The following is a 25,355-nucleotide window of genomic DNA, read 5'->3' as shown; positions in this document are numbered from 1 at the left end:
GGCTCACCGCAACCTCCGCCTCCCGGGTTCAGGCAATTCTCCTGCCTCAGCCTCCTGAGTAGCTGGGATTACAGGCACGTGCCACCATGCCCAGCTAATTTTTTGTATTTTTAGTAGAGATGGGGTTTCACCATGTTGACCAGGATGGTCTCGATCTCTCGACCTCATGATCCACCCGCCTCGGCCTCCCAAAGTGCTGGGATTACAGGCGTGAGCCACCGCACCCGGCCTGACTATATATTTTTGAATAGCCTGTCTTCAAGTTCACTAATTCTTTCTTCTACTTGGTCAGTTGTGCTATTAAAGAACACTGATGCATTCTTCAGTATGCCAATTGCATTTTCAGCTCTAGAATTTCTGCTTGATTCTTTTTAATTATTTCAATCTATTTGTTACATTTATCTGATAGAATTTTGAATTCCTAGCCAGGATGGTGACTCACACCTGTAATCCCAGCACTTTGGAAGGCCAAGGTAGGAAATCACTTGAGGACAGGAGTTCAAGATCAACCTGGCCAACATGGCAAAACTCTGTCTCTACTAAAAAAATGTAAAAATTATCTGGCCATGGTGGCATGCACCTGTAATCCCAGCTATTTGGGAGGCTGAGGCAGGGGAATTGCTTGAACCGAGGAGGTGGAGGTTTCAGTGAACTGAGATCATGCCATTGTACTGCAGCCTGAGTGACAGAGTAAAACTGCCTCATAAAAAAAGAATTTTTTTTTTTTTTGAATTCCTTCTCTGTGTTACCTCGAATTTCTTTGAGTAATCTGTAAATTGATTTGGGTAATATGGCCATTTTAACAATATTGATTCTCTTATCCATGAGCTCAGAATGTTTTTCCATCTGTTTGTGTCATATCTGAGTTCTTCGGGTTGCATTTTTATTTCATGTTGTAGAGATCTTTCACTTCCCGGGCTGGGTGCATTCCTAGGTATTTTATTGTTGTGTGTATTTATTGTGAATGGGATTGTGTTCCTGATTTGCCTCTTAGCTTGGACATTGTTGATGTATAAAAATGCTAATGATTTTTGTACATTTATTTTGTATCCTGACACTTTGCTGAAGTTGTTCATCAGATCTAAGAGGTTTTGGGCAGTAACTATGGGGTTTTCTATGTATAAAATCATATCGTCTTCTAAGAGATAGTTTGAATTCCTATTAATATTAAGGGAGCAGTCTAACTGCTCCCTTAATAATATTAGTATTTGTAAAAGTAGTGACAAAAAAGCAATGACAATTTTAATAAATCTGGTGGTATTCTAGAATTTTGAAAACGAGTTTATAAAAATTTTGTCATGATTTGTCATTAATTGAATCATCAAAGCTCACATTGTGCTGTCAAATTTTCCTTTGAGTAATAAAGAATTGATTATTCAATTTTGAAAACATTTAAACATTTCTTTGGCCAATTAAGTCAGATTTTTATAAGTGATTTATTCTGATCATCTCCTTAAGTGTCTGTATTAGTCGAATTATCTGGCCTAATAAAAACTTGAATAGATTCTCAATCTACGGGTTGGGATCTAAACATAAGTGGACTTAGAAGTCCTGTAGAATTGAAGGATAACAGGAAGAATTATTTGAATTTAAATGGTGATTTTTAAAAATTCAAAGCATTTTGTTTACTAAAGACAGAAATTAGCTTATAACTGCTTTATTGTTACAGCTAATGGATACAAAAACGGAAACTATATTGCTGACATTACAATCCAAAGTTGGTTGTGCCCATCATGGCAATTATCACATTTTATCATATCATGGCAATTATCACCCTATGAGAATCTTCCCAAGAGCTCCCATGACCTTCTCTGCCACATGTCAATTTTCACCATTACAATAAAATAAATACAATGTTGTTCTGTTACTATTTATGCCTTCTTGAAGACTGAACTTACTAGACATTTTAATGTAATAAGATGGAAATTTCAGAGAGATCAAGACATAGAAATAAACCAATATTACAAATTGCTTTATTTTCTATTAAGTGTAATGCCCAGATAATACTAAGTTCTTGCTTGTATTGCTTCTGTGACCAAAGTTAGGAAACTTCTATTTGTGTAGAAGTTGGTGGGCCCCAGAATAGTTTGCTTGGTGCTGAGTAAATGACTTGTGTGTGTGTACATGTGTCTGGTATCCACAACCTCCAGCTGAACCTTTTCAGAGAATATCTGGGCTACCAATCCAGAGAGGAAAGAAGTGTGTGTGTGTGTATGTTTTTTCATGTTACTCTTACCTAAGGTAGAAGTTTTTGGTCCATGTTAAATTTAAATAAAACATCAGCTCATGATGTAGTCACACTTGAATATATGAATGATGGAGCCATATATTCAATAAGGTGAGCCAGCTGGATTTCTAAACAAAAGGTATTTCTAGTAAAGGATTAACATAAGCTACTGTAATCGGCCTCTGAGATGGCTCTGGTGACCCTCAGCTAGGATGCATGTCCCTATATAATCTTCAGAGCTGGTCTGTGTGGCCAGCAGAAGGCAGTAGAAGTAACTGTGTATAACTTCCAAATATAGGTCATAAAACCTTTTGAAGTCATTGAAGCTTTTTCCTTGGACTGTCGGATCTCTTGTTCTAGACAAAGCTAGCTTTCAGGACACACACAGGCAGCCCTGTAAGGATGTTCACATGGAGAGCAACTAAAGCCCTGCTAATAGCCAGCACCAACTTGCAGACAATTGAGTGAGCCCCATTGAAAGTAGACCTGCAGTCCTAGTCGAAACTTCTAACGACTGTAGCACCAGCCAATATCTACCTACATCTCAAATGAAAGATCCTGAGAGAGAACCAACCATCCAATGAAAATGCTCTGAAATTCCTGACCTACAGAAACCATAAGAAATAAGTTGTTCTTGCTTTTAGCCTTTAAGTTTTAGGATAATTTGTCACAAAACAATAAATCATTACCATAATTATTATTCTCTATTAATAGAATGATGCAAATTTATGACATGAAAATATGACCTTTGGTGTACCTAGCTTACAGTAGGCACTGAAAAATATTATTGAATGAATTAATGAATACATAAATGGAAGCCATTGAAAACATAGCATTGAAAGTTTCTAACATTTCAGAAATAAATTAGCATCCTAATGAGCAGAGAAATAATTTTGTGATGTTAAGATATTTAGCTTTGTGCTTGAGAGGAGACACACTGAATACGTGCAGCAATAGGACATGACTATAATCTCCCACCATATAGCACAAATACTCATATCTACAACAATATTAAAAGAAAAAAATGGGAAAGAAGGGCATTTCATTTGGGGTAGAGAGAGTTTGATGGTTAATTTGATGTGCCTACTTGGCTAGGCTATAGTTTACAGTTATGAAAGCAAACATGAATCTAGGTATTGCTCTGAAGGTATTTTGTAGATGTGATTAATATCTACAACTAGTTGACTTTAAGAAATTTGGGTTGGTCTCATTTAATCAGTTGAGGCCTTAAGAATGAAAACTAAGTTTTCCAAAGAAGAAGGTTTTCTGTTTCAAGACTGCATATCAACTCATGCCTGGGTTTCCAGCCTGCTGGTCTGTGGACTTCAGATTTACCAGGCATCACAGTCATGTCAGTCAATTCCTTAAAATAAATACGTGTGTGTGTGTGTGTGTGTGTGTGTGTGTGTGTGTGTGTGTGTGTAAGACTTATTGGTTCTTCTTCTCTGGAGACTCCAGACCGATACAGATCGCTGCTGCACAGTGAGGTCGGATGTGTTTCCCTGCATTTTCCCAACCTTCTTTGCAGTTAGTTTGATGCCAAATGACCAGATTGGACAATGGGCTGTGAGCTGTAGTGACTGTCATTTTTCCTTTTTTTGATATGGAGTCTTGCTTTGTCACCTAGGTTGGAGTGCAGTGGCTTGATCCTGGCTTCTTGCAACCTCCACCTCCTGGGTTCAAGTGATTCTCCTGCTTCAGCCTCCTGAATAGCTGGGATTACAGGCATGTGCCACCATGCTTGGCTAATTTTTTATTTTTAGTAGAGATGGGGTTTCCTCATGTTGTCCAGGCTAGTCTTGAACTCCTGACCTCAAGTGATCCGCATGCCTTGGCCTCTCAAAGTGCTGGGATTACAGGTGTGAACCACCATGCCCGGCCTTAAAATTTATTTATTTTAACATAATTTATACTGTGTAGATGAATTTCTAATTTTATTTATTTCACCAGAGTTTATCCTATTTTGACTAATACATAATCTGAATGGGAAAAAATCAGATCATGGGCATATTAATCAAGGGTCTTTTGCAAGTGAATGAAAATCCCTCTCAATTTATTTTTTTTTAAAAAGAAAAGGAATTGAATGGCTTATATAATTGAAAGGTCCAAGAGTGGATTTTCAGATATAGGCACAGCTGAATCCAAAGAATCAAAACATGTCAGCAGAATTTGCATCAGACTTGTAGTCTAACTTACATTTTTATTTATTTATTTATTTATTTATTTATTTATTTATTTATTTATTTTCAGACCAACAAAGCCTAAGGGATGATTCTGATTCACTCAACTGGGTTATGTTCCTAAACCTGAACCATTCACTGCAGCTGGGTCATGGACAACTCACTGGTCAGGTTTATTCACATGCTTATTCTTAGAGATGGGGTGCTTGAAGGATGGCTAAGATCAGCACCACCCATTTCACAGGGACTGAGAATGGATGAGGGGAGATTCTTCAAAGGAAAGTTGGGCTATGGTGACCACACATGGAAAAGAAGTCAGGCAGGCAAAAGCAATAGAGTGGCACAGCAGTAGGTACAAGTTTGTATGCCTGGCATCTCAGGAGAAAGGAAGCTGAGTTACATGTGCAGAAACACGAGTGTATTCACCGAACATGCTTTCCAAAACCGAAGTGCTGAGGTGAGTGAGTGGCAAGCCAGCTATGCAACTGACAACTGGGAGAGTAGCTGTTGCAATGTGACAATTCATTTTAATCAAAGATAAGAGAGAGACTTTGTCACATCAAGACCAGGAATATCAATAATACATCTATCAATGTACAGAAGATGTCACATCTGATTGAAAGCAATTGAAGTGATGTTACATTTCTCAAGTAATAAAAGCCAAGGTCAGGTTATTCCATATTGAAATCACACCCACACTTATTCATTATTTAGATAATAATGTCACATTTAGAACTTGTTCAGAGAGTAATTAACAAGTTGACTGTTCAGCCAAATCCTAATCTATTTTTCATAATGTGACTAAAACTAGTCAGATAGAAAAAAATATATTCAAACGGAAATCTCCTTGTGACTGGACGTGGTGGCTCATGCCTGTAATCCCAGTAATTTGGGAGGCTGAGGCAGGAGGATAGCCCGAGTCCAGGAGTTTAAGACCAGCCTGGGCAACATGGCTAAATGCCGTCTCTACAAAACAAAACAAAAAAATTAGCCCACTGTAGTGGCTCACATCTGTGGTCCCAGCTACATGGGAGGCTGAGGTGGGAGAATTGCTTGAGCCCAGGAGGTGGAGGTTGCAGTGAGTCGAGATAGTGCCACTACACTCCATGGTTTGTAGAGCAAGATACCCTGTCTCAAAAAAAAAAAAAAAAAAAAAAAGCTCCTGGTTTCTCAGTTATGTTATAGTATTAATATGTAATATGTTTCTGTATGAGTTATGAAAATTATTGGTTTATACAGATTATAAGATGTATGTCTCTCTATATATGTACATGTGTATCCATTATTGACTCGTCTTGTGGTATATATTTTTCCAAATTAATAAAAATAAATTCTATATATGAGCACAATTATAAATCTTTTTCTTTTCTTTTTTTTTTTTTTTTTTGAGACGGAGTTTCACTCTTGTTACCCAGGCTGGAGTGCAATGGCGCGATCTCGGCTCACCGCAACCTCCACCTCCTGGGTTCAGGCAATTCTCCTGACTCAGCCTCCTGAGTAGCTGGGATTCCAGGCACGCGCCACCATGCCCACCTGAGTTTTTGTATTTTTAGTAGAGATGGGGTTTCACCATGTGACCAGGATGGTCTCGATCTCCTGACCTCGTGATCCACCCGCCTCGGCCTCCCAAAGTGCTGGGATTACAGGCGTGAGCCACTGCGCCCGGCCTATAAATCTTTTGTATATGTAACAGCATGCTAAATATTTGCTAAAAACATTTAAGATTTTTAAAAAAATGATTCTCTCATTGAAGAGATTTAGGAGCAGTCTGAGCACAATTAGGATTGTTTGGGTGCCATGAAGAAGAAAAAATATTCAAAGACCTCTTTCCTTTGCTTTTTCCTTTACTTTTTTAAAAGCAAAAATATTGACTGCATATATGGAAAGCAAATTTATATATTATGTACATAAATTTAAATATAATACATGTATTTTAAAGGAAGTCTAGTCAAAGACTGGGAGAACAATACAATTTGGTATATGTTAATTTCCTGCCAGGTTTCAGGATTATGTTCCTGAATTTTTATAGGCGTGACAAAACTAGAGTTTGTAGGAATCACATTCTCACAGAAATTTGAAAATCAACAGAATTTCAGTAAATATGGCAATATATAACTATATATATATGTTAATATAAAAAGACTATAAATAAAAGTTTACAAGCACCTCCTTCCAAAACAAGCCCCGAAGCAAAGCTGTAAAAAACATGCACCAATAGATTATTTATGTATTGAATCTCTTTCTTCAGGAAGCTTTCTGTGATGTTTTGCTCTGTTGTGTTTTTCCTGTTTCTTTATCATGCTCACTGCATGGCTCACTATTCAAAGTATGTTAGTGTAATACCTACCACGACCTGGGCACATTACATGCATTTTCTAAGCTCAGAGAGTTTAGCAACTTTTCCTGCAGAAGTGAGAAGAATGTAGATTTGCTTGACTCCACATTTCTTGTACAGTTTCTCAATCTGCTCCAATGCTTCGCCCTTCATATATCTGGGTGTTAGGGTGTTTCACCCTGTTCCTGATGACACTCTGTTCACTCCCTCACATGCACGGGGGCCTCAGAAAGCACCTTTAGATACCTTTAGATACCTGATCCTTGGGTCTCTACATAGTTTCAGGTGCTTCTGAATACTGAGTCACCTTGGGTCTTTTAGTCTTACAGGAATCAGAAGATCCATGTTAGTATTCCAGCTTTCTCATACTAGCTACGTGATCTTGGACAGGTGGTTTAAACTAACAGTGCCTTGATCCTCATTCTTTATCCCTTTCATTTTCCCAAGAGATCCTCTGACCCCTGCTTCCAGCTTCATGGAACTTCTAGTGATGCTACTGAATTTGTATGTATGTTAAATGAATCTCGTATTATTTTAGTTTTAATTTTTGGTGTTAGGTACAATTTTAATATGCAATATTTGGGGGACCATATAGAATTTTTTTCAACGTGAATGTGAATTTTAGCTCTCTACTTTATTCTAATCATTTCTCTAAGGGGGAGAGGGGACTAGATGATTACTTATCTTAGGACTTTGCAAGCATTCAAGCTCATGGAAAATGGAAGAAGATCCTAGTCTTTGGTCCATTGTATTGTTTGCCATTACTATTGTTCCTCTTATCAAGTGATGCTGCTGTGAAGAGTTGCTTCTCTACCGTTATTCAGGTACTGCTGCTCCAGAATGACTCAGATGCTTTTACAGTATTTCTCTTTACTGACCACAGGCTCTATCACACAGACCCTCTTCTGTATATTTCAGGTCTCAGGACTTTGAGGCGAGATTCCCAGGAGGTCCAAAAGCTCGATCTTCTCTAATCTCTGGCATTGGGAGAAACGTCTGTGAATGTCCACCAGGTAAGAGTACTAGAAAGTCCTTCTGTCCCTTCACTAGTCTCTCAAGCTATGCTTTCTTCTCCAAAATGATCCATTTTCCAAAATGACTGCAAGCACAGTTTCCAGCCCCTTCTCCCTCTGGGACTACCTGGCCTAATTACTGAAACTTACTTTGGTTCCCAAGAAAAAGCCCAAAAGAGAGTTGTCCCCGTGCTACCGGATAATCTTTGTTCCCGCCTCTGAAAACCCAAAGCTGTTAACAAGCCCTTAAAATAAAGGAAATGAGTACAATGCTGGACATTCCTATTTCTAAGTGTCTGGGTAACTGCCATGCAATTACATTTCCATTTCTTCTGAGAGTCTCACATAGTAGTGAGAATAAGACAGAAATTATTATCACAGTACATTATCCTGCAATATTGCTCTTCATGTATATTTTAAAAGGTTATCAGCTTAAAAACCTGGAGAACAGGTAGAAAATGCTTGACTTTTGTAGCCACTGTTTTCTTCCTCATTCATGGCAGATATAGCTAATTGATCATTTCTATCAAATGACCCATGCCTGTTTATGCTAAACATAGTGGGTGACACAGCCAGTAATAATGAATTAGAATCAGAAATTGAGATTAAACTATGCTTACTATCTGTTCCTTAAACATTGTATCATGTGGAACATTCTGAAGTGTAGTACCATTGCCAGTGAGGTGAGATGAAGTGAAAAGATGAGGGATAGGGGAGAAGGAGGAAGGAGGAAGGTGGAGTGATTGAAGTTCTATGTTTCAGAGAGAATATGTGGAGCAGTTTCTCCATGTGAGCATACTTGGAATCTAAGTGTGTTTTTCAGCCTTTGCACTGAGGACCTTTCTATTGTCATCCACAGGGAATAATCAGGCTTTGAGAGACAAACGTATCCTAAAGAAATGGATGTATTAATCTTGCAAATTACTTGGTTGAAAATGAAATATCTAAGTAGACAGTTTCTGGTAAATACATATTTAGCAGTCTAAATAGTCTTCTACTGGTGACAAAAAATTCCCGTGAAACCAAATTAGTATTAGAAAGTTAATAAAGCTATTCAAAGATTAAAAAAGAGTTAGATGTTCCTAAAGGATAGTGCCTTCAGGATAAGATAGTATTCTAGGCCCATCTATAAAACAGGTATATATGCAGTAAGCAGGCCAGCAAACTAACACTGTGGATGGTCTTGTGTGTTAATTAGAGTTTTCCAGAGAAACAGAACCAGTAAGAGATATTTATGTGTTTGTTTATTATGAGGGTTCCGCTTGCATGATATTAAGAAGACTGACACCTTCCAAGATCTGTAGAATGAGTCAGCAAGCTGATAGATAACCCAGGAGAGCCTATCATGTCATTCCAGTCTGCAGGCTGGCAGGCTTAAGCCACAGGAAGATGTGATGTTTCAGTTTCTGTCAGAAGATAGGAAAAGGCTTATGTTCCAGTTCAAAGGCTGACAGGTAGGAGGAATTCCCTCTTCCTTGAAAAAGGGGCAGACTTTTTGCTTTATTCAGGCCTTCAAGTGATGGGATGAGCCCACTCACACAAGGGAGGGAAATCTGCTTTATTCAGTCAACTGATTTAAATGTTAATATGATTCAAAAAACTCCCTTACGAACAAACATACCACAATGTCTGACCAAATATCTAGGCACCCTGTGGCCCAGTCTATTTGACACATGAAATTAACTGTTAAACCTGGGAACTCTTTCTTTTGAAAGGATGAACTGGAGACAAATGGATTTTACCCTTTGGACTCAGTTTTTTAAAAGAAGTCATGCAGATGATCATTGATCTCATATTAACCATATTTATTATTTTGTTCTCCTGAAACGATTTTAGTATATTATCCAGATTTACCAGCATAACAATTACAAATGTTATTTCAGGGTGTTACTTTTCCAGATCCCTAATGCTGATTTAAAAAAGGCATAATTGATTCCAATTCAGAGATGACATGATCTAAACTTTTCTTATAATTCCAACAGGACAGCCTATTGAAAGCCTAAAAACACCACTGCATTAATCATATGTGTCAGAAATTTGTTTACCTTAAAGTCTCATGTGCATCTAATTTGTTATTTACTGCACATGTGTATCACAGAGGTCCATGCAGACATACCTGTATACATTTAAATCATGCAATAAATTTTAAAATAAAATTTGTTTGTAGAATTTCCATATGTCTGTATTATTCTTTACTCCAATTTGAATAACATTTGAAAACTAACTTAAGATGCTTGGTAAGCATTCCTGAGGTTTTTGGAATTTTTTTTTCTTTATTTTCTGATGTGGAAGATAAACTGAGAGAAAACAAAACCAAATGTGATAGGCTGTGATGCAAATTTTACCTACTTATATTTCATAGCTACCAAACTTACTTAAAAAATATTAATGATCTTAGCCACAATCTAAATTATATTTTTATCAGAAAATGTGTAAACTCTGAAATCAAAACTAATTATACCAAGAGAGTTAAATCTAGTTTAGTGGGCATAGGAATTTGTAAGACAACAAAGTAACAAAATAATCCTCACTTTTTCCAATTCATTTCTGGAAAATGCATTATAAACACATTGCATTTTTTCACAGAAACCTATACTGGTGATCGCATTCCTGTTCAGTTACTCACTACCAAATAATTATGGTTATCACAGCAACATATTACAAAAGCAAAGATAAAATGATAAATCTTCAGTATAAACTTAATCATAAAATTATTTTATTAGTACTATAGAATTAGAAAAATGTTTTCTCTGTATTTGTTAGGAGCCTAGTTAGTGTATTCTAATTTTCATTTATTTACTAAAACATATTTATCTAGTAGCTGTTATATTTTCTGAACGATGGGCAATATAATGCAAAGGCATGTTTTCTACCATTCAGAAAAGGAAATAACTTAAAAAAGCAGAAGTGGCATACGTTAGACAGACATAGCTAAAATGAAGACACTACCTACGATAATTTAGACAACCTATGGGCACTAATAGGAATGAGCCAGACAGCTTAAAAACTGTCCGGGGAAGTTTTACTGATGATCTGTGTTTGTTCAGCTTCTTTGAAGAAAGCAGAAATATTTTAAATTATGCTGTTAACCTTACTCATGGTCAAATTTATGTTTGTCTTTTTAAAATTTAGACATTGCAGCATTTAAATATTTAAAGGCATCATTAAGTACTTCAGTCATGAGAGGATGAAGAGAATTTCCTTCTTACTCATCTTTTCTTTGTTCTATCTTTAGCCTTCTTCCTCACTAAAACCACTTTAAACCTAATGGACTGCTTTGAAAAGGTAAAGTTGAAGGAAGATTTGTTCAAAGAAACACAGTTTCCCTAAGTCAAATACAAACTACTGGGAAACACAGGTCTTTCTTTTGCATTAGCTGGGAAGTACACCTCCTTCTTTTCCTTCCCTTTCAAGCCTACGGAAGGTTCATTAGACCAACTGCCTGTGGGACCTATATACTAAGCAGGTCTAAGTCAGGAGACGTGAAGCATAGGTGTCAATTGGGCAGATGTGAATGAGCAAGGCTACAAAGTGTAGTGGACAACAGAGAAAACTGTGCCTTGTGCTAGTTCCTGACTGACAAAACTGTAGCTCAAATTTACCACTATATCAAGAGAAAATTTTCTTTTTCTATTTCAACAGGTTTTCCTACTATAATATCGTGTACTTCATAATTACTGAGTTTGTACTACTGTCTGCTCACGTGTTGGTTTTAGATAAACAGAAACACAGCAATGATATTTTTTAAGATAAATGACTAATAGTTTCATTCATTTTTCTGAATATTTGAGAAATACCTAGTTTGTCTGATGCAATCTTAGGTTTGCACATGAATAATTGCATGCCATATCTTATGATTTATAGATAGTATTAAGATGTCCTCATTAAGATGATCCCCTTATCTGTCTGGTATTATTAAATAATGTAACAGTGATTTCAATCCTGGCTCAGCCACTTGCCAGCTGTGTGTCCTTAGGCCAATTACTTAACCTCAATTTGCCTCAGTTTCTTCATTAGAAATGAGGATATAGTAATAATAATTTCTCATAAACTTGTTACAGGAATCAAATCAGTTAATGTTTACATTAACTGTTTAAATAGTGCCAGATTCACAGTGCGATATGTGTGTTTGTTAAAAAATAAAATGCATTTTCTTATTTTTTTTTTTCTAAATTAAAAAATTTTTTTCACACCTCTGCTGGCAGGAATCTTGTTCTAAAGGCATATGAAAATACTCATCTCCAGACTTCTATCCAATTAATTTGCCATCTTTTCCTTGCCTTTATTTCTCTTCTTCTACCCGCTATTCCCATATTAGTCTTCAGAAGGAGGATAAAATGAGAAATTACTTGGAAAGATTGGCCTGTGTGTGCCGCCTTTTCAAACCTATTATAGATTGTATCAGTTAGCATAGTTTTGGAATCAAATAACAATGTGGTTCAATCCTACTGGTTTTAATTGGCTGACAAAGTATAGTAGAAAGGCAGGATGGATTTCAGAGCTGGCTTAACTCGGCGAGCATAGCTTCTTTTCTTTGAACGTTCTTTGGTATTGTTGCTTTTAGTGTGATGTCCTTTTCCTTAGACTGATTTGCCTTAGACTGATTGCCTCTGGCAAAATGCCATCAGAGGTTCTAGGTTCTGTATAATGGAACATGTGGAAGATGAGAGGGAGTCTATTTTGCTTTTGAAAATGAAGTCGTTTCTTACCAGAAAAACCCTCCTTTACGACTCACTGGCTCAGAATAAGTTACAAGCTAATTCTTAAATTAAAATTTGAGGCTAGGAGAGTATTAAGAGCAATTGGATTAGCTGAACCAATCTCTCTAGTATGATGGACGGGATTACTCTCAGATAAATGAGACCCACTCTGGTGCTAGAGTCTGTCAAGTTACTTTAAAAAATGTTGGTAATGGTGGAAGGCATAGATGCCCGGACCACAGTGGAATTCTGTCAGAAGAGAAGAAGGGATATTGTGTAGGGAACCATTGATGTGAACTACAGACTGTGTTATCTATAGGAGGAGATTTAGAAATTAGTGTGTCAGTAATAGATATCTCTGAATGAGGAACGAGTTGCAGCTAAGTGGACCTTCAAATTCCATAACGTGGTCTTTTAAATTACATACACCGTTTTTCGGGTTTCTTTGGTTATTTATTAAGACCAGGCATAATCAAATCAGCATAATCAATCTTGTCCATCCATGGTGCTAACACTGTCACCAGGGCCACACAATTCAAACTGTAGTTTCTGGGCTTATTTTTTAAAAAAATATTAATCATAGTATTTTTTTCTATTTTGAAATCATGTTATACTTGCAGATTTGCAAGCATTCTACAAAGGTCTTTTTTTTCTTGGATCAATTTAAAAGTAACTTAGTGACAGGATGCCCATTTCAGCCTAATACTTAATGTATCAAAAGCAAAATGCTCCTATCAAAACACCATGTCATCATTAAAATCAGGAAATTTTCTTTTTTTTCCAGGCAGGGTTTCACTGTGTCACCTAGGCTGAAGCGTAGTGGTGCCATCATAGCTTACTGTAGCTTCCAACTCCTGGGCTCAAATGATCTTTCTGCCTTGGCTTCCCAGAGTGCTGGGATCACAGGCATGAGACACCACACCTGGCCAAAATCAGGAAATTAATTCTCTACATTAGTTCCATTTAGCTGCAGACTCCATTAATTTTTTTGCCAATTATCCCAGTGTTTTACAGCCAAAAGGTCCAGTTGAGGATCACATATTGAGTTTGTTATTTCTTTTTACCTATCTTAATCTTGAATCTCAATCTTCTTTGACTTTCATGACCTTTACACTCAAATTATTAGGTAGAATACCCTTCACTTGGGGTTTGTGCAGTTTCCTCACTATTATATTCAGACTATGTATATATGGCAGTAATATCACAGAAACGTAGAAGTGGTGATGTATTCCTCTCATTGCAACCTATCAGGTGGTCTACAACTTTAATTTGTTCCGTTATTGGTGATGTTTACTTTGAATTCTTCATTGAAATGCTGTCTGTTAAGCTCTTCCTCTGTAAAAACATACTTACAATTAGTAAGTATTTGGGGAGAGTTTCTGTACAGAGGTAAGTTGGACTTCAGGGCTGCTCAATTCATTATTTTTTAAATTTTGCAATTTCCTTAGTTTTGTTAATATGTAAATATGTAAATTATTCATTAGTCATTAAACTTCCACCTAGTAGTTTTAGAATTCATTGACATGTTTTGGCTGAATCAGTTATGATGATGGTGATAGTTACCATATGTTTGATTTTTCTAATTTAGGCATCCATTCTATATTTAGTTGTCATTCTAGTGTGAGGATTCTATTCTCTCTATTTATTTATATTGAAATGGGTTCATGCATTCCTAGTTTATAGAATGGGCTGTAATTTTTTTCTTATATATCTTGATAATCACATTGTTCTTGCTTCTGTCAGTAGGAATTCCTTCAGACTGCCTGCTATGTCAGTCTAACTTTTCTTTTTCATTCACTGAGCACTTTGTTACTTTATGGGACAAAAAGATGTCCCAGACTAATCTTGTACTTCCCCATTTCCATACCAGAATCAGACAATTAATTCTCCAATGGGTTCTACTTCTTTTTTGTGGAAAGCAGTGTTTAGATCTGGGTGCTAGATGTACTTATTGTTATAGGGATGTCACTGTTCCCCAGTAGTCAGAAGTAGGAAAAATATTTCAGTTCAAACTGATATCATCAATCCTAATTCCAGTCCAACACCAGAGGCTATCAGAATAGATCAGAGTAGATCACAGTGAAGAGAAGTTGGAAGAAGACCTGGAGTTTCTTCTTTCATCTGCTGCTTTGATAGAGGACAGAATTCCATTTGACAATTCAGCATATCCAGAATCTATTTTTAACTTTGCTAGGGAGGTAATTCTCTTAATACTGTGAAGGATCTTGGGTAACAAAAAAAAAATGCTTTCATGAAATGTGCAACTACATTAGTCTCCTATGGCTGCTATAACAATTATCAGAGATCTGGTAGTTTAAAATAACACAAGTGTATCATCTTTCAGTTCTGGAGGCGAGGAATCTGAAATCAATTTCGGTGGGCTGAAGTCAAAGGCTGATTCCTTCTGGTGTCTGTAGGAGAGAATCTGTTTTTCAGCTTCTAGTGCCCATTTGTATTTCTTGATTTGTGGCCCCTTCCTCCAACTTCAAAGCTCACCACTCTAATCTCTGATTCTCTTACCGACTTTCCGTAACTGGTCTTCTCTCTTTCTGACTAACTCCTCCTGCTTTCCTCCGTAAGAGGGAACACCTTTGTGTTTACATTGGACTGAAGCAGATGATCCAAAACAATCGCCTCAAAATCTTTAATTTAATCACATTACAAAGTCCCATTTACCATGTAAGGTAATATATTTATAAATTCTGGAGATTAGGAAATGAACATTAAAAAATTTTAAAAAAAATTTTGCTTTAGGTTCTGGGGTACATGTGCAGGTCATGCATGGTTGTTGATAGGTGCACACTATATCCTGCATTTCCCCCCATGTTATCCCTCCCCACCCTTCCCAACCCCCCGCTGTCCCTCCCCTAGCCCCCCCCAACTGCCCCCTGTGTGTGCTGAGTCCACGTGTTCTCATTGTTCAACACCTGCCTATGAGTGAGAACATGCAGTATTTGGTTTTCTGTTCTTGTGTCAGTTTGCTGAAAATGATAGTTTCCAGATTCATCCATGTCCCTGCAAATGACACGAACTCATTGTTTTTTATGACTGTGTAGTATTCCATGGTGTATATGTGCCACATTTTCTTTGTCCAGCCTATTATTAATGGGCATTTGGGTTGGTTCCAGGTCTTTGCTATTGTACACAGGGCTGCAATGAACATATGTGTGCATGTGTCTTTATAGTAGAACTATTCATAGTTCTTTGGGTATATACCCAGTAATGGGATTGCTGGGTCAAGTGGAATTTCTATTTCTGGATCTTTGAGAAATAGCCGCACTGTCTTCCACAATGGTTGAACTAATTTAAACTACGACCAACTATGTAAGAGTGTTCCTATTACTCCGCATCCTCTCCAACATCTATTGTCTCCAGATTTTTTAATGATTGCCCATCTAATTGGTATGAGATGATATCTCAATTTGGTTTTGATTTGCATTTCTCTAATGACCAGTGATGATGAGCATTTTTTCACATTTGTTGGCCTCATATATGTCTTCTTTGGAAAAGTGACTGTTCATATCCTTTGCCCTCTTTTGAATGGGGTTGTTTATTTTTTTCTTGCATATCTGTTTTAGTTCTTTGAAGATTCTGGATATTAGCCCTTTGTCAGATGGGTAGACTGCAAAAATTTTTTCCTGTTCTGTTGGTGCCGGTTCACTCTAATGATGGTTTTTTTTTTTTTTTTTTTCCTGTACAGAAGCTCTGAATTTTAATTAGATCCCATTTGTCTATCTTGGCTTTTGTTGTCATTGCTTTTGGTGTTTTAGTCATGAAGTCCTTGCCTATGCCTATGTCCTGGATGGTTTTGCCTACATTTTCTTCTAGTGTTTTTTTTTTTTTTTTTTTTTTTTTTTTTTTTTTTTTTTTTTGTTTGTTTGTTTTTTTAGACAGAGTTTCACTCTTGTTACTCAGGCTGGAGTGAGTGCAATGGCGCGATCTTGGCTCACCTCAACCTCCGCCTCCTGGGTTCAGGCAATTCTCCTGCCTCAGCCTCCTGAGTAGCTGGGATTACAGGCACACGCCACCATGCCCAGCTAATTTTTTTGTATTTTGAGTAGAGATGGGGTTTCACCATGTTGACCAGGATGGTCTCAATCTCTTGACCTCGTGATCCACCCGCCTCAGCCTCCCAAAGTGCTGGGATTACAGGCTTGAGCCACCGTGCCCAGCCTCTTCTAGTGTTTTTATGGTGTTAGGTTTTATGTTTAAATCTTTAATCCATCTGGAGTTAATTTTAGTGTAAGGTGACAGGAAGGGGTCCAGTTTCTGCTTTCTGCACATTGCTAGCCACTTTTCTCAACACCGTTTATTAAACATGGAGTCCTTTCCCTATTACTTATTTTTCTCACGTTTGTCAAAGATCAAATGGTTGTAGATGTATGGTGTTGCTTCTGATGCCTCTGTTCTGTTCCATTGGTCTATATCTCTGTTTTGGTACCAGTACCTTGCTGTTTTGATTACTGTAGCCTTGTAGTATAGTTTGAAGTCTGGCAGTGTGATGCCTCAGCTTTGTTCTTTTTACTTAGAATTGTCTTGGCTGTTGCTTTTGGTGTTTTAGTGATTTTGGTGTTTTAGGGCTCTCTTGTGATTCCATATGAAGTTTAAAGTGGTTTTTTCCAGTTCTTGAAGAAGGTCATTGGTAGCTTGATGGAGATCGCATTGAATCCATAAATTACTTTGGGCATTATGCCCATTTTCATGATATTGATTCTTCCTAACCATGAGCATGGAATGTTTTTCCATCTGTTTGTGTCCTCCTTATTTCATTGAGCAGTGGTTTGTAGTTCTCCTTGAAGAGGTCCTTTACATCCTTTGCTGGTTGTATTCCTAGGTATTTTATTCTCTTTGTAGCAATTGTGAATGGCAGTTCACTCTTGGTTTGGTTCTCTGTTTGTCTGTTATTGGTGTACAGGAATGCCTGTGATTTCTGCACATTGATTTTCTATTCTGAGACTTTGCTGAAGTTGCTTATCAGTTTTAGGCTGAGATGATGGAGTCTTCTAAATATACAGTCATGTTGTCTGCAAATAGAGACAGTTTGACTTCCTCTTTTCCTAATTGAATACCCTTTATTTCTTTTTCTTGCCTGATTGCTCTGGCTAGAAGTGGTGAGAGAGCATCCTTGTCTAGTGCCTGATTTCAAAGGGAATTCCTCCAGCTTTTGCCCATTCATTATGATATTGGCTGTAGGTTTTTCATAAAGACTTTTTATCATTTTATGATACATTCTGTCAATACCTAGTTTATTCAGAGTTTTTAGCCTAAAGCGTTGAATTTTGTCAAAGGCCTTCTCTGCATCTATTGAGATAATCATGTGGTTTTTGTCTTTGGTTCCGTTTATGTGATGGATTACATTTATGTACTTATGTATGTTGAACCAGCCTTGCATCCCCGGCATGAAGCCTACTTGATCTTCATGAATAAGCTTTTTGATGTGCTGTTGCATTCAGTTTGCCAGTATTTTATTGAAGATTTTTGTGTCGATGTTCATCATGGATATTGGCCTGAAATTCTGTTTTTTAGTTAGTCCCTGACTGGTTTTGGTATCAGGATGATGTTGGTCTCATAAAATGAGTTAGGGAGGATTCCCTCTTTTTTTTAATTGTTTGGTATAGTTTCAGAAGGAATGGAACCAGCTCCTCTTTGTACATCTGGTAGAATTCAGCTGTGAACCTATCTGAACCCGGACTTTTTTTGGTTGGTAGGCAATTGATTGCTGCCTTAATTTCAGCCCTTGCTATTCGTCTATTCAGGGTTTCAACTTCCTCCTGGTTTAGTCTTGGTAGAGTACAAGTGTCCAGGAATTCATACATTACTTCCTGGTTTACTGGTTTATCTGCATAGAGTTGTTTGTAGTAATCTCTGATGGTAGTTTGTATTTCTGTGGGATCAGTGGTGATATCCCCATTATCATTTTTATTGTATCTATTTGATTCTTCTCTCTTTTCTTTTTTATTAGTCTGGCTAGCATTCTGTCTATTTTGTTGATCTTTGCAAAAAATCAGCTTCTCGTTATTGATTTTTTGAAGGGTTTTTTTGTGCCTCTATTTCCTTCAGTTTGGCTCTGATCTTAGATATTTTTTGTCTTATGCTAGCTTTTGAGTTTTTTTGATCTTCCTGCTCTAGCTCTTTCAATTTTGATGATAGGGTGTCAATTTTAGATCTTTTCCTGTTTCTCATGTGGGCATTTGAGATACACATGTTGAAGCCATCATTCAGTTACCACACCAACACTCAGCTAATCTGTTTCAATTTTTTATTTTTATAGATTCATTTTTATCATTTTTACTTTTAAGTTGTATTAATCAGAACAGTCATTTATAAGTGTTAGGGCAAAAACAATTCAATTTGGTTTGGCAAAGAAAGAGTTTTTATTGGCTTCCACATATTAAAGTTGCAGAGCTCGAGCTCTAATTGATAGGACCTGTTGAGTCCAAGGGGTCAAAGATGTTGATGGGAAACTTTCTCCTTATCTTTTATCTCTGTTTTCTTTTGTGTTTATTCTGGGCTCAGCTCTCCTCTCCTATTGGCAAAATGGCCACCAGTAACTCCAGCAGTCTTCTATCTTAGAACCCCAGGACATAAAAAGATTATTTTTCGACCTATAATGTCAGTAAAATCTAGTTAATGTTGCTGGGCATGGTGGATCATGCCTATAATCCCAGTGACTTGGGAAGCTGAGGCAAGAGGATGGTTTGAGGTCAGGAGTTTAAGACAAACCTGGGAAGCATACAGATATCTTGTCTCTAAAAAAATACTCAAAAATTAGTAGGGCATGGTGACATATGGCACATGCCTGTAGTCTCAGATACTTGGGAGACTGAAGCAGGAGAATCCCTTGAACCCAGGAGTTGGAAGCTACAGTGAGCTATGATTGCCCTACTGTATCTCAGCAGCAAGAAACTGTCTCTTAAAAAAATAAAATCTAGTTAATGACTTTCATTGATCCAACTTGAATGGAATTTTGTAAATCAAAATGTTTGCTCCTTCTACTGAAATTGCAGACACTTAATATATTATTCATCAATTTATTCCCTAAAGGTTTTCTTCAACTTCCCATTTTCCTCTATCCCCCACTTTTTTCCTTTTTTTTAACACCTCTAATTGCAAAAAGAATTAGAATATTGTATTTATATAATTCTTAATTTAAATATCTTATTTAACATTAAAAAGTTTGGAGAGAAAATAATTTAGCAAGAAAATGTGATCTGAAGGTTTACTGTGGTTGAGATTGTTTTCATTATAATAATTTTTATAATTCATCCCTGATTGTGTGCTAATGAATTCTGATGTGAGACTAAATTGTGTGCTAGTGAATTCTGATGTGAGACTAAAAACATGGTTATTAAAGACACATAGACATAGAAAATATGAAAAATACATTTATGTTAAATATATGAATCTTATAAAAACTTCACATACTGTTAGCAATCTCTGTGGTGTTGATTTTCTTGGTATTTATGTTACTGCTTTCTTTTGTTTTTGTAACTGAAATATTCATGAAGTGTATATAGATTTGGGCCTCCTGATAATCTTTGGATAGATAAGGTATGGTATCTTTACTGTTGAGCCCTTTTCAGAATTTTTAAATTTCAAGCATCCTATTTATTTTCAGGAATAAGCACATGTCAAGTTCAAACAAAACCAAGCTTACTTGAATATTAAAACATTTAAAATATTAAACTTTTTATAAAGCAAGCTTTATTAACCTCTTCTAACACTTTCATTTTTTTAAAGTTCAAAACTTATGCTTAAGTTTGAACTAGATTGTATATGTATTTTAATGCATTTTTAATTACAACTTAAACTCCTTTGCAGGAGAGAAAAAGAGAAATAGATTCATAGAAGAAGCTCAGTCATTACCTTCAAACTGATTGATATTCACATTATAAAATTTAAGTCTGTTAACAATGCCTTTTAATTGAAGAACCGTAGTAAGATCTTGCCTTTTTCATGTTGTGACAGACTATGCATGTCAAATACTTGTATGCATTGTATAGATGCAATTACATTTTGCATAATAAAAATGCTTTCTTTTGGTTTAGTGTACAAGTATTATATAGAAAAGGTAGGACACAGAGATAATACAATCATGAAGCAACTTAATTTTCTCTCATTATTCTTTAAAACTTTTTCTCCTGGAACAATTCTCCTCTTACCCCGTAGATAAAATGAAGACCAGTCTTGACTTTTCAAGTTACTGCTAGGTCTCCTAGACAATCTCGGGTCACTAGTTAAAGCATCATTTTTATAAAATAGAAATTTCAAGTTGATTGAAGTTAAAGACTCCCCCTTTGTTAGGATGGGCCACCAGCTATGGAAAAGGGCCTGTTAGCGTCTTCCTTAATTCCCCAGAGTTAATTCCCCTGTTAGTTTCTTCTTCCCCACTCTTTAGGGGCCTCTCACTCCTCTAGAGTTGAATCAGGTGTGGAAGGGAGGATATATTTATTGACACTACTCATCTGGCACTGATTTGTGTTAGTTTCTTCTGGCCATGACAGATGCTTATGGTCAACTTTTACTGGCAGACATGTTGATACGATTTGGCTCCACGTCCTCACCCAAATTTGGAATTGTAATCCCCAGGTGTCAAGGGAGGTGAGGTGCCTGGATCATGGGGTGGTTTCTTCCACGCCGTTCTCGTGATAGTGAGTGAATGGCCACAAGAGCTGACGATTTAAAAGTGCTTGGCAGTTCTCTGCCCCCTGCCTCGCTACCTTGTGAATGTGCCTCCTTCCTCCACTTCCACCGTGATTGTAAGCTTCCTGAGATCTCTGCAGCCATGCAGAACTGTGAGTCAATTAAGCCTCTTTTGTTTATAAACCACTCAGTCTCAGGTATTCTTTATAGCAGTGTGAAAATGGACTAATACACATGCCATTGTTGGAGATCTTGCACATGCATTTTCTCAATGCCAGTGAATACATTTGCTGGCTGTTTATAGCTTCTCCTCTACCTCTTAGGAATCTAGAAAATTTACTACCTGCTGGGTTATCTTATGTACCCAGCCAATCTTCTTGGTCAGGACAACACCCAGGCCAATTTTCTCATGCCATGACCACATCAAGTCGAGGGGAACAATCTCTCTTGATTCTGTCCTCATAGAGATCAGCCAGGCAGATTTATCATGTTCGAATTTGATGTTTGGCACCTGCGATCCCCAAACTCCAGAGGACATATGCCAAGCTTTCTGACTAGGCATCAACACCTCTTTCCATACACTTCTGGGTGCTGCTGCTATGTGCTTATTGGTCCTCAGCAACCTTCCTCTTCTTAATCTCTTCTAATTGTCACCTTTCCTTTTCTTCCTGCTTTAATCTCTCAGCTAAGGGTCTATGTGGTCCCACAATGAGCCTGAGATGGGGATCAAAACAGTGTCAGGCACCTCATTTGCAAGTCCTGCTTTGGTGATTTCCTACCTGTCTTTGGAATTTGAGACTGGTTTCTACCTCTTGTCCAAGGGCCTAAGCCAAATCTAAGATATAGAGTTTTATTGTAGATCCTGTCACAAGTGAAGAATCACTAATTAGTTAAGAAAATGATCATTTCCTATTCAAGGGCCATTTCTTCAATATCTGAAGTGTGAAGTGGGAAAATCTAAGTTATGATAGTTTTCTTTTTCTGGTAATTTTTCCACTGACTATTAAATTTTTGTCACACCAGTTTCTTCATAATATTCCTACTTGTTCATACTGAGGTCGTGATTATAATAGTATAAAGTGCCTGGAACTTGTATGTGGGGAATTTTGTAATTATCTAATGTACACCACATCATTTTTCTGCCAGGCAGCTATTATTCAAGTACCAGTAGAGAAATTGAAACAAAAATCAACACTACTTTGAATAAAAATGTTTTAAACTTTGAATATCATGTACCTTCCAGAATAACTGCAAAAGTTCTACAGAAGAGGGGAAGAACAATTTCACCCTTCTTGAGTGAGTATTTTCTCTATCAATTACTCCGTTCAAGTTTTAAGGCAGGTGCAAAGTAAGTGTTTGATCAACTTCATTCTACTCAACAATTAACCAGTATGGGTACTGTAATTTTATTCACGGTAACTTGAATAAAAATTCAAGTTTTAAGGCAGGTGCAAAATAAATCATTGATCAAGTTCATTCTACTCAGCAATTAGCCACTATGTTTTATTTATCAACAGTTTAAAAATAACGACAGCTGGTTTATAAACACTGAAAGTAATATAAAATGCACACTTGTTACCAATATTTTGTAAATAGGTTACTAAAAAGTTGGAAAGACATATTATCATTTTAAGTTATGTAAATAGAAAGAAGAGTTATAAATATTATAGGCATACAAGTGTTCATATATACTTGACTCCAAGATCAAGGTTTAAAAAAACATAAGTAGTTCAGTGTGCTATGTGATTTGTACACTAGTTCTAGAATCTCACATTTTGTGTCAAACAATTACATGTGCATACCTTTTCAGCCAGCCATTGTACCTGTAGAAATTTATTAGAAAAATAGATAAGTGCAATGTGTGTCTTTGTATTATGGCATAATTTTTGAGTATAAAAAAATCAGAAAAACCTAGATGACTATTGGTAGAAATTAGTTAAATAAATTAGGATAAGTTTATATAATGCAACACTATAAAGTCACTAATAATTGTTATATATCTCTACTTATTTGCAGTTAACTAATTTCCTAATATATTGTTAAATGGAAAACATAATTTACAAATGAATATGGATAATATTATTCTATTACTGTAAAAAGATTATAAATATTTTAATATATGCCTTGAAAATTCTGGAAGGATATACACTAAAATTTTCTGAGTGGTTGCTTCTGAGTGGTGATATTACTCTAATCAATAAATACCCCTCAGTCTAGTTCAGTAAGAACCATTTGATCTAGTTAATAAACTGAAGTGTAAGGAAGTGAGACAATTTTTCACATTTAACTCCTGCTTTTTTTCTAGGTGAAAACCTGTATGGCCACCTGAAATTCTGTAGGCCCACTTTTATCCTGAAGATTGTTGCTCATCTATTTAATCAATAGTCTTCTATTTGTCTTCAGGAAACACGTGTTAATGAAATCAGCGGGACCTCCACTTTGTTTCATTCTCCCTCCTAACTGAAACCTTAGCTTATGTTTATTGGTAGTGGAACATACTTGTTCACCTCTGCAAATGAAGCAATGATTTTTTCAAGTTTGTTCTGCAACATTTTTAAACCTTTTTCTTTAGTCGAACACTAGGGTGGTGACTAGTCTCTGAGATGACACCCAATGACCCCACCTCCTGCCATTTATACTCCTGCGTGTCATTCCTTCCCACGTAGCATCTGAGCTGGTCTATGACAATAAAATACAGCAGAAGTGTCACTTCTGAGGTTAAGTGATAGAAAGATTGCAATTTCCATTTGGGGATCTTTCTTTCTTGCTCATGTCACTTGCTGTGGGGGAAGCTATGTTGTTTGAGAAACATGGGGTGGCTCATGCAGTGAGGAGCTAAAGTTTCCTGCTAATAACTCTGTGCTTGAGCTTGGAGGCAGACCCTTTAGACTTAATCAAGCCCGGCTGACTTTACTTGCAGCCTTGTGAGACATCCTAAGCCAGGACCACTGAGCTAAGCTGCTCCTAAATTCCTGACCCACCCAAACTGTGAGATAATAAACACTTCTCCTTTAAGTACCTATGCTTGGATGAATCTGTTATGCAGCAATCAATAACTAATACAAGTAGCTATCATTTTGAAGATTTGGGAAGTGATGGTTTAAATCTATACTAAGTGGGGGCCAGTAGTAGGGGGTAAGAATTTTAAGTGGATCTGGGGGTGGAAGAAAGTTAAGCATTGGTATCCTAGGCCACTTTATGGATTGATCGAGACAGTCTAGCTCTTTCGCCGAGGTTGGAGTGCAGTGGCCCAATCTCAGCTCACTGCAACCTCCGCCTCCAGGGTTCATGAGATTCTTGTGCCTCAGCCACCCATGTAGCTGGGATTACAGGCATGAGCCACCACACCTGGCTACTTTTTGTATTTTTTTTTTGTAGAGATGGGATTTCACCACATTGGCCAGGCTGGTCTGGAACTGCTGGCCTCAAGTGATTTGCTCACCTGTGCTCCCAAAGTGCTGGGACTACAGGTGTGAGCTGCTGTGCCCAGCCCAAAGGTCAGTTTATACTTTGTCATCTGTTCGAGGACTCTGAGCCAGGGCTTCTCAACTGGTAAGCTAGGAATTTGGCATAGATGTTTTTAGATGATTCCTCTCCATTCTTTGGGAGGCTTGGTGAGGTCTGAGAGGCTGAATTCTTGGAGCTAGTCACCTCTGGTCTTGAGAAGGCTCCCCTTTTTGTGCCTTTGTGCCATACAATATGATTTCCTTCCCTTCCTCCCTCCCTCTTTTCTTTTCTTTCTTTCTTTCTCTTTCTTTCTTTCCTTCTTTCTTTCTTCTTTCCTTTCTTCTTCTTTCCTTTCTTCCTTTCTTTCTTTCTTTCCATACTTTCTTTCCTTCTTTCTTTCTTTCCTTCTCTCTCTTTCTTTCTGTGAAAGCAAGTTTATTAAGAAAGTAAAGGCATAAAGAATGGCTCCTCCGTAGGCAGAGCAGAACCAAGGGCTGCTGGTTGCCCATTTTTATGGTTCTTTCTTGATGATATGCTAAACAAGGGGTGGATTATTCATGCTTTCCCTTTTTAGACCATATAGGGTAACTTTCTGACTTTGCCATGGCATTTGTAAAACATCATGGGGCTGGTGGGAGTGTAGCAGTGAGGATGACCAGAGGTCAGTCTGGTCGCCATCTTGGTTTTGGTGGGTTTTGGCCGACTTCTTTACTGCAACTCGTTTTTATCAGCAAGGTCTTTATGACTTGTATCTTGTGCTGACCTCCTGTCTCATCCTGTGACTACCTCCTGTCTCATCCTGTGACTAAG

General features: G+C 37.1%; 1 protein-coding gene across 1 annotated transcript in view; it reads left to right on the top strand.

The window, feature by feature from the left end:
- LOC141585071 (uncharacterized) overlaps positions 1–21,765 on the top strand; it is a 177,814-nt gene extending 156,049 nt beyond the window's left edge. The window contains exons 4-5 of the mRNA XM_074402243.1: positions 7,661–7,755; positions 21,045–21,765. Of these exons, the coding sequence (XP_074258344.1) occupies positions 7,661–7,755; positions 21,045–21,139 (190 nt within the window). The 3' untranslated portion in view covers positions 21,140–21,765. The remainder of the gene's footprint in view (positions 1–7,660; positions 7,756–21,044) is intronic.
- Positions 21,766–25,355: the final 3,590 nt, after the last annotated feature.

The sequence above is a fragment of the Saimiri boliviensis genome, chromosome 1 (assembly GCF_048565385.1).
Source record: "Saimiri boliviensis isolate mSaiBol1 chromosome 1, mSaiBol1.pri, whole genome shotgun sequence".
Taxonomy (NCBI): Eukaryota; Metazoa; Chordata; class Mammalia; order Primates; family Cebidae; genus Saimiri; species Saimiri boliviensis.
Note: the sequence above shows the minus strand (reverse complement) of the source record. Positions and strands in the feature narration are given on the sequence as shown.